The 16,262-nt window shown below is 38.3% G+C and overlaps 1 protein-coding gene across 1 annotated transcript in view; it reads left to right on the forward strand.

Annotated features, from left to right (window-relative positions):
• The window catches only part of CCDC170 (coiled-coil domain containing 170), a 71,060-nt gene that overhangs the window by 1,730 nt on the left and 53,068 nt on the right, over window positions 1-16,262 (forward strand). The window contains 4 exon segments of the mRNA XM_045009796.1: window positions 1,969-2,045; window positions 4,530-4,557; window positions 10,647-10,778; window positions 13,677-13,933. Coding sequence (XP_044865731.1) covers window positions 1,969-2,045; window positions 4,530-4,557; window positions 10,647-10,778; window positions 13,677-13,933 — 494 coding nt within the window.

The following is a 16,262-nucleotide window of genomic DNA, read 5'->3' on the forward strand; positions in this document are numbered from 1 at the left end:
GACTTCCTGATGTAGTGGTTCTCACTGTGTTCCATAGCATAAGAGGGTCTGCAAAGACTTTCCACAGATCCTTGACAGTTCCAAGGTTCATATTTTTGTATGCAGAATTTATTTGCCTCTTTTTGAATCCACTTCTGCTTCTAGATACTGCTAAACCAGCATTTCTAGACTCAGTTGACTTTTATCTCCAGTTTTACTTTTGAATAATTATTTTATTTTTTTTTCCCGTTGGAAGCCTCCAGATTGATACACACATCAGGAATAAAAAAAAAAAAATCAGATGAAGGTACTGAAGCCAGTGACAGAGGATTTACAAACTTGGGAAAAAAGCTAATCCTTGATATTAACACCAGGGTCTGAGAGGAGTAGGGTGTGCAGTTTTAATTGCAATTAATGTGTTTGTGAGGGGGCATGAATTTTGGAAAAATTTGGCCAGAGTTTCTTCAAGTTCAAGAAATTCTAGTCTAGTGTTTCCAAGACAGAATGGCTAATTTCTAACTGCCTCAAAGCTGTTCTATTGATCCGTTAACCAGTTTTCAGACATTTCAGTTACTTGGAGGGAGAAAAAGATAGCCTTTTTATTTAATTGCTTGTTTCTGTGGAGGATGACTGACATTGATTTTCATACTGCAAAATGTGACTACAAGTTCCCTTTTTGTTTCAGTTTTTAGTTTCACCTCATCAATAATTTAAATAAAGTCTGACTGATAATTAAAACTTATCTTTACAAATTCAAGGACAAAATTTTTTCTTGTTAAATGTTGCAAAAGGGAGTATGTTCAGTGTGCTAGGAATTTACTTGTGTTATCCAAGGCTCTTCTTCATTGCATTTCTTTATCTTTCTTCGAACTGATTCCTTTGAAACTGTGGTATGATGGCTTTGATGTGAAGTTAAAGGTGAGGCTCAAGGATATTGCTTGGAAGGAAATGAAACCACTTGCCTGCTAAAGTAATAGCAAAAAACTTATTTAATATAAAAGTCCATCATTTTAACAATACTTTATTCAGTAGGAAAAACAGCTATTAATAGAGTGAATGGCTGAGTATCGGCTGACTTTTTGTTAACAGTGGGATGTGATTTTTCTATTGCACTAAATTGTTTTGTTGCTCTGCTTAGAATTTTTGTTTTTCAACATTCTGAAGTCCATTGCCATTTTAGTAAATACAGCTTTCAACCTGTTAAAAACTCATGCTACTGAAAAGTTTTCTAATTTAGAATCGATAATAAAAAAAGAAATATAAAAAATGGTCTGTAACTAGGTGACTTCTAAATGAAAAACACCCTTAAAATTTCTTCTACAGGTATGCAGAAGTATTTGTAATAATTGTGACTGATCAGAGCTGGTGGAGTAGAGAGAGATGCTGTGAGCAAGCCAACTATATATTCATAAGCATATATCTGTTCAGTGAAATGCAAGACATAGAAAGCATAAGACAAAGAGGATATTAGAATAGAATATTGGCATTGTTAGAATGTCCATCACCTTTGTGGTTTCTCCTCCATTTACAAATCTTTCATTAATACTAATTTCTTCTAAAAAGCCTTATACAACCAATAGATAAAACAAAGCAAACAATGAAACTGCATGTGAGCAAGTGGTGACTTTCTGCACAGTCAGTTGCTGTTACTGCCTCTCATTCCTCCCACCCTTCGTCTGCTGGCAGCAAGATCCGTACTCTGTTTCCATTTTTGTTTTTTAAAGCATATAAGAGGTGTTGCTCTCAAAATAATTACAAATAATAAAACATTCAGCTTTTCCACAGCATTTATTTCATAAAACTGTTGAAGCAAAGCAGCAGGGGGACCCATTTCCCCGATGTTTTCTTTTTACTACATCCCTTAATTAATCAAGTCTTTACCAGAACATGTAAGAAGTTGTGTTAAAAGCTGAAATACCAATGTTTTCATAATTGTCTTGAGATAACTGCTGTTCTTAACCATGCCAAACAGTTATTTATCACATTTAGGTCCAAGATCAACTCACCATAATGAAGAGACAAGTGGAAGAGAAAGCGAATTTAACTGCTATCTGTAGTGTTGGAAGGTAAGAATAACTTTTTGGTTGCCATGTGACTTTCTTTTGAGCATATTAAACAACTTTGAATTAGGCTTGTTAATAAATAAACAATAGTGGAGAATGATTATCTGTCTAACAATATTTTAATGACTACAGCAGATTGGGCAGGACTTACCTTCAGAAGAGAAACACTGAAAATGCCAGAAATAATTGATTTTATTCACCTGGACTATTATTTTTAGGTTATGCTTGTTTCAGAAAAGGTACAGTAATGTTTGAAAAAATCCAGAGAAGCACATCAGAAATAATCAGAGGATTGGCAGAAATTACAAGCCAAAAGTTAGGTCTGTTTGGAAAGGAGAAGACTAACTGGGTAGGCAGACTTGATTTTGATGATGAAGGATATAGTGAAAAGTGATCAGACATTGTTTTCAATCTTTTCCATAATGTGAAAATAAAGAGGATAAAACTGAAATGCAGTAATTCTATATGAAGATATACCTATCTCATAGAACTGGAAGGGACCCTGAAGGTCATCAAGTCCAGCCTCCTGCCTTCACTAGCAGGACCAAGTACTGATTTTTTGCCCCAGATCCCTAAGTGGCCAACTCAAGGGTTGAACTCACAACCCACATGGATTGGTTTATCAGAGTAGAATCCATTATAACGACACTGGTTAATATTATAAGGGTGTTACACTAAGTACTTTTGAGTTTTAGATCTCATATGCTAGATTTTAAAGTTTGAGAACTGTTGGTTTAGGTGTATTATTATTTAGCTTTAATATCAAAGATTTCTGGGCCCTTTACTCCAGGTAAAATGACCAAAGTTGTGTGAAAGGGGCTCTAAAAGGTGTGGATTCAACTCTGGGAGAATTCTGCACAGCTAGTGGAATTCGGGAAGACAGCCATAGGCTGTCCTCTGGGGTACCCTTGCAAGCCCTGGTGTGTGTGTCGGTGGGGGTGGAGGGGGAAGCACTGTCACCCACAGGCTGTCAGGGACAGGCTGCCATGATTTCAACAGACCCTTTTCCCAAAGCTGTCTAGAATCAGGATGGTGCAAGAATGGCTTAAAGCCACATTAACCCCCCACCCCCCAAGGCTTGCTAGTTCTGTACTTTCTCTCTTACAGTATGTCTACACTGCAAAAAAGATGTGTTATTTAACTCAGGTTAGCTAATCCACATTAACTAGCTCTGGTTAAAATATCAGTGAAGACATGGCAATTTAGCTTTTAACTTGAGTTAAGAGCTCAAGTTCAACCCCTGGCTGTCCTACAGGCTAACTTGAGTTAAAAGCCAAATTACCACATCTTGGCTGCTATTTTAATCTGTGTTAGTTAATACAGGGTAGATAACCCAAGTTAAGAACACACCATTTTTTCTTTTTTTGCAGTGTAGACATACTATCAGAGGTGCAGTCCAAAATCTCACCCCTCCTATTGACCTAACTCAGTGGTCCCCAACCGTGGCGGCGGACGTGCATCTGCCGAAATTCCATCAACAAGTGGCAACGTCAATAGGCGTCACCGCTGAAATACTGCTGAAAATTGGCAGCATTTTGGCGGCGACACCTCTGGATGACGCAGCTTGTTGGCGGCATTTCGGCGGATGCTTGTCCGCTGGCCAGTACGCGGGTGCACTTAGACACTCCGGCGGGCGCCGTGTTGTGGACCCCTGACCTAACTGTTCAGAATGAGCCCCTTTTTAATGCACATGTTTGTCCATGAATATTAATGTAATTAAAAATAGAAACACTGTCAGCACCACTCTTCTTTATTTTGTTAAATAAGAATCTGGTATGACGTAGAAGATGAAGCTTTGGGTTTAGCAATACTAGTCAGCTTTTCCCCTTTCTTTTTATTTGTTTATTTAATTGTGCTAAGACCCAATGGTTGTAATCAGTCTTGAGACCTGGTGTACTAGGCACTGTACAAATATATAGGCGGACACAGTTCCCCAAGAACTTGCAATCTAAAAAGACTAAAAACTGTTAAATGGTGGTGGAAAGGGATGCAACATACAAATAACAGCTTATGGTTAAGGTTGACTCGTGTCATGTTTATTGCATGGATTTTATTTTTTGTTTTGTTTTTATTTGTGCCTGAGGGCTTAAATGGGAAATTGGGTAAAAAGAAGAGGGGTGAAATTGATGAGGCGAGAAGAGGACGGAGATCAGAGGGGGTAAAAGTAGAGGGGGTGACTGGACAAAAGTTGGTAATGTAACTGGAGCAGAGATCACAGGCCGTGAGAAGAAGTCTATCATGACAGTGGGTAGATGAGCGTTTGAAGGCTGCTCTGGCTGCTATCGGAGGGCTTCTGGTGGCTGGGACCTTTGATGGGCTGCTACCGAAGCTCTCCCTACACCTGCTGTCTCCTGCTATTATGCCCTTATTTTGTTGATGGAACAACAGGAAATAGGTCAATAGAACAGATATGTGAAAATTCTCAGATATTCTATATTTTGATATCAAGCATTTTTTTTCAATTCTTTCTCCCATTTGTTTCTTTAGAAACAAAGGAAGAACAGAGGCACAAAAGGTTAGTGAGTCATTTTTTATTTCTGTTGCGAAATGTGCTAGTTGCTTTTCAGATACAGAGGAAGATGCCATTCCTGTTCTGAATTGCATGCGGGGTCGAAACAGACAAAATGTTGGGGAAAGGGATGCAGTGTGCCAACTGGTCAATTAGGATGGTGGTTGACACTTGGCTTATGGAGGGTTTTTATTGTTTTGATGTATATTTCTTTATATATTTGTTTCACTAGTATTAGGGATTTTGGGAGGGCAGTTGTTGGGGTTAAAATGATAGTGAAGAATGGTGGGGAAGGGGTTGTGTGAATTAAAGAAAGAAAGATGGCAAAAACATAATGGAAAGAGAATGATGGTGGGCAGCTAAAGTATTGCAGTGATATCAAAGGGCAGGGGAGTGTAACAAGGTGGTTCTTCTGGAGATTCACCTTCTTTAGGAGGTGGTGGAGCTGTGCATAAAGCTACTGAAGTTCTGCTGACTCACTGTGGCAGGTGCAGCTTGCCGACTCAACTCTTTATATAAGGAAGATGAGAGTGGCTCTTTGTAACAGGAAAGTGGGGCCTAGGTCAGATAAGTCTCTACAGGGAAACCATAGGAACGCCTGTAGGCTGAGGTTTGCATTTTTCTTCTTGTGTGATCAGCCAGTAAAGCCAAAAACCCCAGGTAAAGGGGTATGTTCAGACTACAAAGAGTGGAGATTCTGTTTCGGGCATCATGTGTTGTTGGAGGGTATCCACCTGCTTGCACTTGGGATGAAAGGGGACAGCAATGAAAGGTATTATAGCAAATGAAATAAATAATACATCAAGAGTCCAAGTTACAGAGTTGAGCAAATGATGATATGTGAAGGCTTCTCCTGGCAGCTGCTGCTGCCCATATAAAGGAGTTGTAGGATTGGATTCTGGGTCCAGTATAATGGGCTTGTTCCCCTGGAACTGGTGGGGAGGGGAGGTTGGAAGACACTGACTTTACCCCTTACCCCTTTGGCCGTAGCTGGTTTTGGGATTTCCATAATCCACTCCAGATTGCTGCCACCGTTCCCCATGTGAAAGGGACAGGAGAGGCATCTGTTACGTGTGTATTATATGGATTGGATTGTTTTCATTTCGCTTTAATGATTTGAATTTTATTGATCTGCATTGGAGACACTTCTTCTGAACTGAATTATACCATGCAGATCTTAGATGAGTGACAGTTGCTAAAACTCGCTTGTAGTTATTATTTAAAAATGTTATTTAATTTATTTCATGTTGTTTGCACCAGCTTGTGAGACAAGAATGAATGGTAGAGATGAGGCATTATGCAAGTGGGCTTTTCTGTTCTTGTTTGAGGGAGTGCCAGATCTGCTTAATATACTTTAAAATCTCTCAGTCACTCATGATTAGCTAACTGCTTGGCACTGGTATGGCTCACCAGTCAGGTTTGTGCATACTAAGTAGCAAAATGTAGAAATTAATGTGTTTACTTAATGTGTACATAAATATACATATTCACCCCCCAAAACTCACATGAATATATATAGAAAATCCACATGGACTATAATATAGAAGTTCCAACTTTTCCAGTCCCTGGTGCCACAATGATCATTAGGGGCAGATTGAGAAAAGTATTTAGGTGGCTAAAGATGCAGATAGATACTTAGAGGGATTTTCAAAAGTGCGTGAGTTAGGCGCTAACTTCCATTAACTTTAATGTGAGTTAGGTGCCAAACCTACTGAGGGACTATTGTAAATCCCTCAGGTGTCTGTCTGCATCTATAGTCACCTAAATACCTTTGTCAATCTGTCCCTAGATGAACAGTGCAGGTTTTAGCTCCTCAGGCAGTAAGGCATTTTTGTATTGCTGAGGATCAGGGATCTTCCTCTAGAACATTACTCTCTTATTTTGTGCTGTATTTATCAGTTTGATGAGACTCCTATGTAATGATATTAGAGAATAAGAGATGGTGGTTACATTTATTCATTTTATGTTCGTGTAGAGGAAAGGAGAAATTCACAGTAATATGAAATTCAGCCTGAAGAGATGGTGATATTACTATTTCATTTGTTGGTATTGTGGTAGTGCCTAGAAGCCCAAATCGTGGACTGGGGATCTGTTATACTGAGTGTTGTATGCATATGAAACAAAAATAAAAGCCCTGTCCTAAAAATCTGAACACGTGATGTTAGACAACCCGTGGAGTAAAACAGGAGAGAGGATGGTAGCAGATAAGTGCTTGTAATAAGTAGCAAGCATAATATGGTAGTAAGTACAGGATTCTGGGAAAACCACTGCCCTGTGGAGTGATTTCTAAAGCACACTAATGTGTTGCTGGGTAGCCCTGCTGGCATGCACTAAAGGTTCCCTCTTGTGCTTTAACTTAGTGCTCTTTGAACCAGTACATTAAAGGGCTTTAGGGAACATTACAAAGAGATTACTCATATCAGAGCTATTGTAATGAGTAATGTAAAATAATATACATTACTCATTCTAGTATATAGAGAGAGAGCAAGCCCTGAAAATACCCAATTTTTGGACATTACATCAAACGAAAATTGCAAAAAGTAAAGCCCCAAAATGAAATTAATAAACTAAAGAAACCCAACACAGAAGCCCTGATTATAAGCTATAATGTCAGTATTTACTCTTTCAGCACTAGAGTATGTAGTTTTCAATTGTGTACCTGCTTTGATCAGCAAACAAAACTAGTTACTAAGTACATTAGCAGGGTGTTGTATTCACTACAACATCAAAACAATGAAAATTCTTTGTGTTGTCATTGGAAAGATATGGTTACCAGACCTGTGCTTTTTATAGTTTCCCCAAAACTGTGCCAGGCTGTTGAGTGACAAGAACAAGTCCTTTGTATGTTAGAAGACTGACATTTGACCAACGAACAAATGTGGCATTATTTCATCTAGATAATTTATTTTGTGACTTTTCCCAAGATACTAATCCTCAGCAGGCTGATGTTTTTCTAAACTACTAATTAAAATATGCATAGGAGAAGAACATGTGTGCATCCATGTGGCGATAACAGTCGTGATAAATTCCAGAGCAGTGTAATAAATCACATTTATCTTTAATTTTTGGCTGCCTCATGTGTACCTAAATATGTTTCCCTGCATTCTACTCATTACTCTGTCACCCCTAGGGCTGCTAACATTCCTCAACTCTCATCAACTCCAAAGTTTTCTTAAAACAACCTGCCACAGAAATGTTTTGTCCTTTTCCCCTTAAATATGAAATTAACTGTTATCCCCAAAATAATGACTATCCTCAGAAGTAGGAGGGATAATATTCAGTCTTGCACCACTGACAGCTTTCACTGATCTCTTGTGACCCATTGAGGAAACTAGAGCTTTAGATAATTGGAAAGCTCGGCATTCCCTCTTCCAGGGAGATACATACCGCTTGTTTCTTGCCTTGGTTTAAATAGTAACCTATTATTTTACCTATAGTAACCTATTATTTTACCTATAGAAAACCTTTGTAGTAGTTTTTAGAGATTTTAAAAATATATTAATTATAATTTTCCTCTCCCTTTTGGACTTATATATTTGGATTTAAATGATAAGGGAGTCTGACTTTACAAGCAGAGGGATGCAAAAGTCATATAAGAAGAAAATTTAAATATCTCAAAACAATTGCTTAGGATGACCAGCATAAATTTAATATCTTCACCACTTGTGACTGATGTGCATAATCCCAAACTCAGGCTCAGAAAATACACCGCTGCATGTATTTTCTCTATTATAGCTGAATTGCCAGCTATAAGGTTGCCTATGGGTTTCTATTGTGAACTCCCTTTTTTATTTACTCATTGCTCTTTCAAGTTAGGAGAGAGACATATGGATGCAAAATTCAAGGGTGCAATTTGGCATGCAATGGGTTTGGTGTGGTGCACTGCCTCAGTGGGAGCTCCTGGAGGTATAGACATGAGGACTTGTCTGCAGGTGGAGTTCTTCAGAGACAGTTGTTAGGATATAGATATTCAGGCCTGTCTGCAAAGGCCTATACTTTAAGAATTTAGGTGTATTCTTATCACTTAGCTAGTTATAGAGGTATAAAAGAAAGAATCAACATCACTGTCTGCCGGTGTAAGGGCCTTCTCTTACTGTGACAGTCTGAGGCCTGGTTCTTAGGCTAAGGCCTTCAGCTAAGCATCAGAGGCCAGCCATAAGCTGGGAAGTGTATGGTCACATCCTGACATTCCAAACTAGTCACATTGAAATAAGGTGCTATAGGGCTGTTAGGAATATCAGGACAGGTTTGTATTTCTATCACCTCCAGAGAAAGGGAAGAGCCTAGAAAATGTGAAAGGAAACTTAGTTTGATAGCATCCTGTCTAGCAAGAACTCACTTATCAATAGCTGGGATGTGAAATCTTCATTTCTGCATTGTTCTGTCACTGTAGTCTCCACTTCCCTATCGTTTGTCTGTATAATCTGTCTGGTTCTGTGATTGTTTCTGTTTGCTGTATAATTAATTTTGTTGGGTGTAAAGCAATTAAGGTGGTAGGATTTAATTGGTTAAATAACCATGTTACAGTATGTTAGGATTGGTTAGTTAAATTTCAGTAAAATGATTGGTTATGGTATAGCTAAGCTGAGCTCAAGTTTTACTATATAGTCTGCAGTCAATCAGGAAGTTAAGGGGGGAATGGGAACAGGGACACAGGCAAGGCTCTGTGGTGTCAGAGCTGGGAAGGGGGACACTGAGGAAGGAAACTGGAATCATGCTTGCTGAAAGTTCACCCCAATAAACATCGAATTGTTTGCACCTTTGGACTTCGGGTATTGTTGCTCTCTGTTCATGCGAGAAGGACCAGGGAAGTGAGAGGATGAAGGAATAAGCCCCCTAACAATATTTATTCTGGAATAACTATTCTTGAAGAACAATATGCATGAACATTCTTATTCTGGAATAAAAGTGTCCACATGTGGAGTTAATCAGGAATGACTCTGTGGGTAGACATGCCCTGAGAAACCCTTGAAGAGGAGGGAGTGTGCCCTTTCCAGAGTGAGACCAACTCTTTAGGCCAGTGTGGATTGTGTTCTATCTCTGCCCACTCTGGGGTTTCTAGCTCTAACAGTATTGCTGGATGGGAGTTTCTTTCTTTTGTAATAGTGCAAGGACCACAGTTATGTTTCAGTTCTGCATGGGAGTTGGTGGAGGTAGAGAGAGGTTTTTTTTGTGTGCACTCTCCCTACGCCTTTGCATTCCCTGCATGTACTAAACACAGTTCTGCTCTAAGAATGTCAGATTTAATATTGTTTCAATCTACAATAACTACAAAATGTGTCCTATCGAATGGGGCTGTTGCCCAGACCCTGGAGTAGACCTAAATTGGAAGGCCTGGCTTTGATTTCTCTCTTTTCTAAATTAAATGGACTGGTTTTACTTAAGCTAATTGGGATTCCCGTGATAAGTGCTGCAAGGTGCTCTTGGACTCGGAGAACGAAAACAAAACTCAGGATTCAGAGCATCCAGATTAGAGCATCTAAAAGCTGAACACTTCTATACATTATCAAAATGTCAGATATGGTCTGCTGGGGAATGGGAGAAGTCTAAAAGCTAAGAGGAACAACAAGCTAAGAGGAACAGGGTGGTGTTGGGAAGTGAATAGTTACATTGCTATGTATTGTGTTTTGATGCTTTTTAATCCCTCATACTACTTCCCCTCCACCCCCCCATAGATATTTTATTGTCTGCAAAACTATAAATCAGTGTGCAGTGTGGGAACAGAGTTTAAATACTGAAATAGTAGAGATACACAATCTCCCTCTGGCCAAGGACAGTCTGTAAAGCTTTTTTTGTCTTCAATGTTTAATCATGTAATAATTACATAAGTAACTTTGCTGCTGTACTCTAGAATTTTAACAATTTAACACACTGAGGGCCAAATTCATCACCAGTGTGAGTAGAGGGACTCCATTGATTTGAGTACAGTTATGTCTGTTTACACCATTGGTGGCTATGGCACCCAGTGTTAGTGCACAGCATTTTCAGTGTGTTTTCTTTGAGCTACTGAATGACAGAACAAATCTGAAGAAAAGTTGTTCAGAAACATGGTGTCTGATGGTTCTCATTTTGCCTTGACTGTGATGTCTTCCCAGGGAGCTTATGATCACATTCTTCTGGATATACCTGTCACTCGAGAACAGACAAATCACTATCGGGCTGTGGTTGAAACTGCCCGTAGTGAACTTGCAGCACTTCTGGTAAAGTATGAATGTGCCCAGTCAGAGGTAAGTTTTAAAGAATCATCCTCCCTCCCTTCCCCACAAAAGAACCCCCTAAAAGTTATTTTCCTGTTAATGTGAGCTATGCACACATTGCGGAGAAAGTAGATCCACTAAATCTCCTTTGAAGGAATGTAAAATGTATCTTTGTTTTATTAATTGTGGGATTTTGTTTTTGTTTTCAGATTACATTTATTCAGATTTGCCACGATTTTTTTTCTGCTTATATCAGTTGTCAGTCTTTGTGCCATTATCTTGTTCGTTAATTGAAGTTGGCACCAGGATGATTTTCTTATTGTGTGTGTTTGGATGTAAAATACAGCATTTCACAATTCTAAGCAAAGTTAATATTTCAACACTGTTCTTATCTGAGTGATTTTAACATTTGTTGATTCCAGGGGTCCCATATTTTCCCACTTGTTAACATGCTCATTTTTTATTTCCATTACTGAATGAAGCTTAGTTGATACAGCCGTGCAGTACAGTCATGCAGAGAGGTGGTTTTTCTGTGCTGATAGAAATGAATAGCATCCTATACTGATAGCATTCTTCATCCAGGTGGCATCTAAAGCATTTAATAAATGTTACAAGAGCATGTTCTCTTTCTCCCCTTCTCTCTCTGTGTAAAATGCTTAGGATCCACCTGTATGGTTCATCAAAATCAAAATTCACTTTGCCCATGAATGAAATATAACTAAATTTGTTGTGAAATCAAGCAACTTTTAAATAGTTCACAGCAATGATAAGCAACAGTTTAGAACAATAAATTATTAATACTATATCCAAGTGAAACAGCGGTGAATGTAGATCAGTAGAATGTAATTATCTGAGCTGGAATTTGGCCAGTTAACCCTTACATTGGTAGGCACTTTTTGCAACAATCTTTAATTAATGTATGTGATCAGTAGCTTGTCTTTACATTTCATCAGAAAGAATTAAAGAAGATGAGATTCTTGTTGATCCTCTACTTGACTCCAACTCTTGAGTGAAAGGAGTAAATACTTTAATAATCTCTTTACTTACTGTCATGGTGACAGACCACTTTATAGAATTTTGTTCACTGCTGTTTTTGGAAAAGGCAGAAAGGGAATAAAGAGAGCCAGCTTCACTTTCATCCAAAATACTCAAATTCTTGTTAAATTCATGTTGCTGTTTGTAACGTTTACATGTCCCACCTGAATTCAGAGCCCCCTTGTGCTTGGTGCTGTACAGACTCATAATAAGGGACACTGAATGGTATACAGTCTAAATTGACAAGAGAGAAAAAGGAAGTGTTGTTATCCCATGTCTACGTGGGGAATTAAAGCACAGAGAGATTAGGTATCTTGTCTGTGGTCACACAGGATATCTTTGGCAAAGCCAGGAATTAAACTCTGATCTCCTGACAGATCCATCCTTCTTGCATTAAAAGAGCACTCACATAGCTTGTTAATCATAGCTCTTACCACATGAAAACTAAAACTAACTGCCACATATTGTATATTTTTCATCATAATGGAGCTGGAAACAACACCTAATGTTGCTTAGCACTTTCTATTGTAAATCCCTGTTTTTAGTTGTTTATAACTTAGACCATTTAGGCTGAAATTTTACATGCCAGGTCTGCCTCAGGCTGAATGTTTCTGGGAAATTTTCAGCAAAAATGGATCAACTCTTTCTGAGAATGAGGCTAGGGAAAATACATTATTTTGCCAGTGTTTATTTAAAAAAAAAAATTAGAACCGTTTGTTGAGAAGCTCTAGCATTTTCATACTTTGGAACAGGGACTTGAAATTAGGCAAGGGGTGCCACCAGGGAATCAGAGAGGTGCCTTTTGCTGTTCCTATGGAAATCTACCTAATCTACTTGACTGAATTTTAAGCCTCTGAAAATCACTGTTTGCACATGCTGTGTAGAGGTTTGTTAGCAAAATTCTCCAAACATTCTGTCTTCCCTGAACATTCTGCAGCTCTTCAGAGCCGCAGCCACAGTGAGCGTGCTTCATTCCCATAGAGCAGGGGTAGTCAATTATTTTTTGTCAAGGTCCAAATTTCTTGGTCAAAGTATAGTCAAGGTCCAGACTCTGGAGGAAATAATTTTTTAAAAAAGTATGATGATGATAAGTAAATAAAAAGATTTTGGGGTCTGTTCAAAAGCATCTGGCAGTCTGGATTTGACCTGCGGTCTGCCTATTGATTACCCCTGCCATAGAACTTAGTGAGTACGCTCCAGCCCAGGACTGAGCAGGACTTTTCTTGCAATTACTCTTTCCATTAATGAGAGGCCACTGTGGCACCAGACACCAGAACTGAGAACAGGGAGGCAGAGATCTTGTGAAAAAATGTGTGATCACAATTAAAGACTGTCTCATTAAGGTTTCTCAGGAAACCTTAATTCTGGCATTTCCTAACTTTTGTACGTGTGATTTTTACAAACCTTAATGTTGTTTCAACCTAATATAAAACTCCATTTAAAATAATTTAAAAAACAGTGGTTCTTTTTGTTTCTGCTCTGTTTTTTTAAATACCTTTATAGATATTTAAAAATAACATTTTTCTTCTTACTAACTTTGCCCATTTTATTTGGCTAATGCATATTTTTGCTATTGTTTCGAATGGCACTGAAAGCAATGTGGCTATTTTTGTTTACTTCATACTGAAGCTGGAGTTTACATACTGCTTTCTGTGAATATTGAAAAAGTGGTAGCTATTGTCACTTTTTTCCCCCCCACTGAATCCGTTGGTAATAGAGTAGAAGAATAAGATACTTTGATTCCAAAAGGTATTTCCTGCCAGATTTTTTAAAAATAAACAATTTAATAATAATTAAATTAAATAATAATTTAAGACTGTTCAAATGTGTAGTTTATATTGAATTCTTCTTACAATTATTTGTTTTTTTCCTCACTTCCTCTCCTCTGTCTAGCTTCTAGATCTCAGATCCAAAATGGTCTCTAAAGAAGTCTCATTGCAAGAGCTGAAGGCTGAAGTGGAAAGCTACAAGGAAAACAATGCTAGACAATCCTCTCTACTCCTCTCTTTGCAAAATCGCGTTCAGGAGATAGAAGAGGAATCAGGTGTGCTTGCCACTTCCAAAAAACAGACAGACCTAACAGCACAGGTGTTGCTCCAGGAGAATTGGGAACTGAAGGAAAAGATCCATGACCAAGAAGCCAAACTGAAGTAAGAGTTTCAGTCAAGCTGTGGTATAATTTTGGGTTGAGATGTCACTGTACTATAGTTGCCAACATAGAAAACTACCTTTGTAGTCAAATTTCAGTGCAGAAACAGATTTACAGCTTTGTATTGAGCTGTATATTATTGCCCCTTTGGCCTGGGCAGTTAGCCAGTATTCAGGGCCTTGCAGAGTTGTGCCCTTTAGGAAGAGAACTTGATATGAGTCAGGTATATTCTTTGGTGTAATCTTGTTTATTTACAAATAATGTACACAAAGCCCAGTTTCCCTGAACATAGTAGAAACAAATAGCAGGCACACTTTCTTAGCTTAGATACCCCTAAGTGTGCCACTCCAGCAAGCTCTGTGCCTGACAATGTCTTTTTCTGCTTCCTCTTAGGGTCACATTCACCATGCCTTCTACAGGCTTTCTCTGCTTCTACCACACACAGGCTAAAAAAACAATCTCTTAGCCCCTGTGTTTTCAAACGGGGAAATCCCTGACCTGCCACATAGTCTGGGCTATCCTCCATTGTTTATAGCTGTTTGTATTAAATAAAGAGGCTAAATTATTTATTCCACTGAATCTGAAAGAATGCTTGATGCTCTTACTGACAGTAACTAGGTCTGTGCTTGTTGGAACCAAAGACTTGTCTGATGGCAGCCAGTAGCACCTGACAGAAAACAATATGTTTTTACAGAGGTTATAAATAAACTCTGCAGGAGGGAGGTTTACTCCAGTGAAGCGTTTAATCACTTGCAGCTGCAAATCTATAGGACTTTCCTATAAGTTTCACCAGCAGTCATTGAGTCTGTAATCTCCCCAGTCTGAATTTCTAAGGGCTTAGAAGATCCATTAGCTTCACCAGTGGAGTTTGTGAGCTCTTCCAGCTTAATAGCTTGGATTTTCCGTGAAAGAAAAAGCAGGGAAGTGAAAATACAAAAACTTGTGCTTAAGATCTTGATTGCATATTTAAATGCTCAATAGTCATGAAACCAGAAAAGTAAGGTTTTTATAATATGGAAAATTCAGTTATGCTATACATGCATTGTAATTTCAATTTGTGTATTTGTTTTTAAAAACATACATGAATATATTACTTTTTATGTAAGTATACACTAGAAAATATGCAGTTTGTACTACGTGGCTCAACTTACTGTGAAAATTTTTTAAATTTTTCATTTCCGTGTATTTGAACTTTCATATTTGTAACTAATAATGTTACATTAATATAACCTTTTGTATTTTTCTCTATTACATACACCACTCTGGATAATTCAATATCAAGATGCTCAGATATTGTGGTATGTTTGTAGTTATAGTTATGCCAAGAGAGAGGAAGAGAACCATTGCTGGTGATAGCTATTAGGGTAGGAAGAAAGCTTACATACAGTATCTACCAGCATGTGCAGTTCTGATATGCCTTTTGTTAGATACTCCAATCCATTGATTTTTTTCCCTCCCACTATTCATTTGGCAATGTTTTTTGTCATATACAACTTTACATTGTAAAAGATGCAATGTCCTATGCTGACTTTATCAATTTAACAGTCTTCAGGACCGTATGCATGCCAAACAAAAGTGTATACACTGTTAGATCAGAATACACACACAGGTTAGTTTTGCTAGGTCAGTCTTGTGGCTTCAGACACATCAGAGGTGCAGGTATTTCTACAGAAATTCACTTGATCAAATGTACTCTGTCTTTTTAAAAAAAAAAAAGTAGGTTAATGCTATGTGCTGTTGCTGTCACTTAAGAAATTTATTTTCATTAACTTTCAAGATAATTCCTGGTTGGCGTATCTTCCAGTGAGACAGTAGTCATAGAGAACATATTGTACACACATGCTGTTCATGGGGGTAACTCACTGTTATATTGGGGAAAAAATTGATGAATAGGACATGATAAATTTGATGGTATGTCATGTAACTAGTCATTTTGGACATGTGTTTTTAGAGCAGTCTCTGAAATAGTTAACATTGAAGATGTGATGGCATTCCTTCCCGTGAGGTTCCCTTGGCTATTTCGCCCCTGACCAATGAGCCAAAGACACAATAAGACATGGGTACACCATCTGGTTTCCAGCAGTGCCTACACTCAATTCCCCTTTCCCAGGATTCTTCTCACAAGGATCTATAATATCAATATGTCCTCATGCTCCTTTCTCTCAGTGTGATGGAAGAGGTCCCTCCTCAGTCCAGGGGAAAAAGTTTTAGAGCAGCTGTTTTCTTATCCTGAAGAAAAAGGAAGACTGGCAACCCATCCTGGACTTGTAGAACCTCACATTCATTCACAAATTGAAGTTCAGGATGGTACCCCTCACACTGATAATCCC

The sequence above is a fragment of the Mauremys mutica genome, chromosome 3 (genome assembly GCF_020497125.1).
Source record: "Mauremys mutica isolate MM-2020 ecotype Southern chromosome 3, ASM2049712v1, whole genome shotgun sequence".
In the NCBI taxonomy this organism is placed as follows: domain Eukaryota; kingdom Metazoa; phylum Chordata; order Testudines; family Geoemydidae; genus Mauremys; species Mauremys mutica.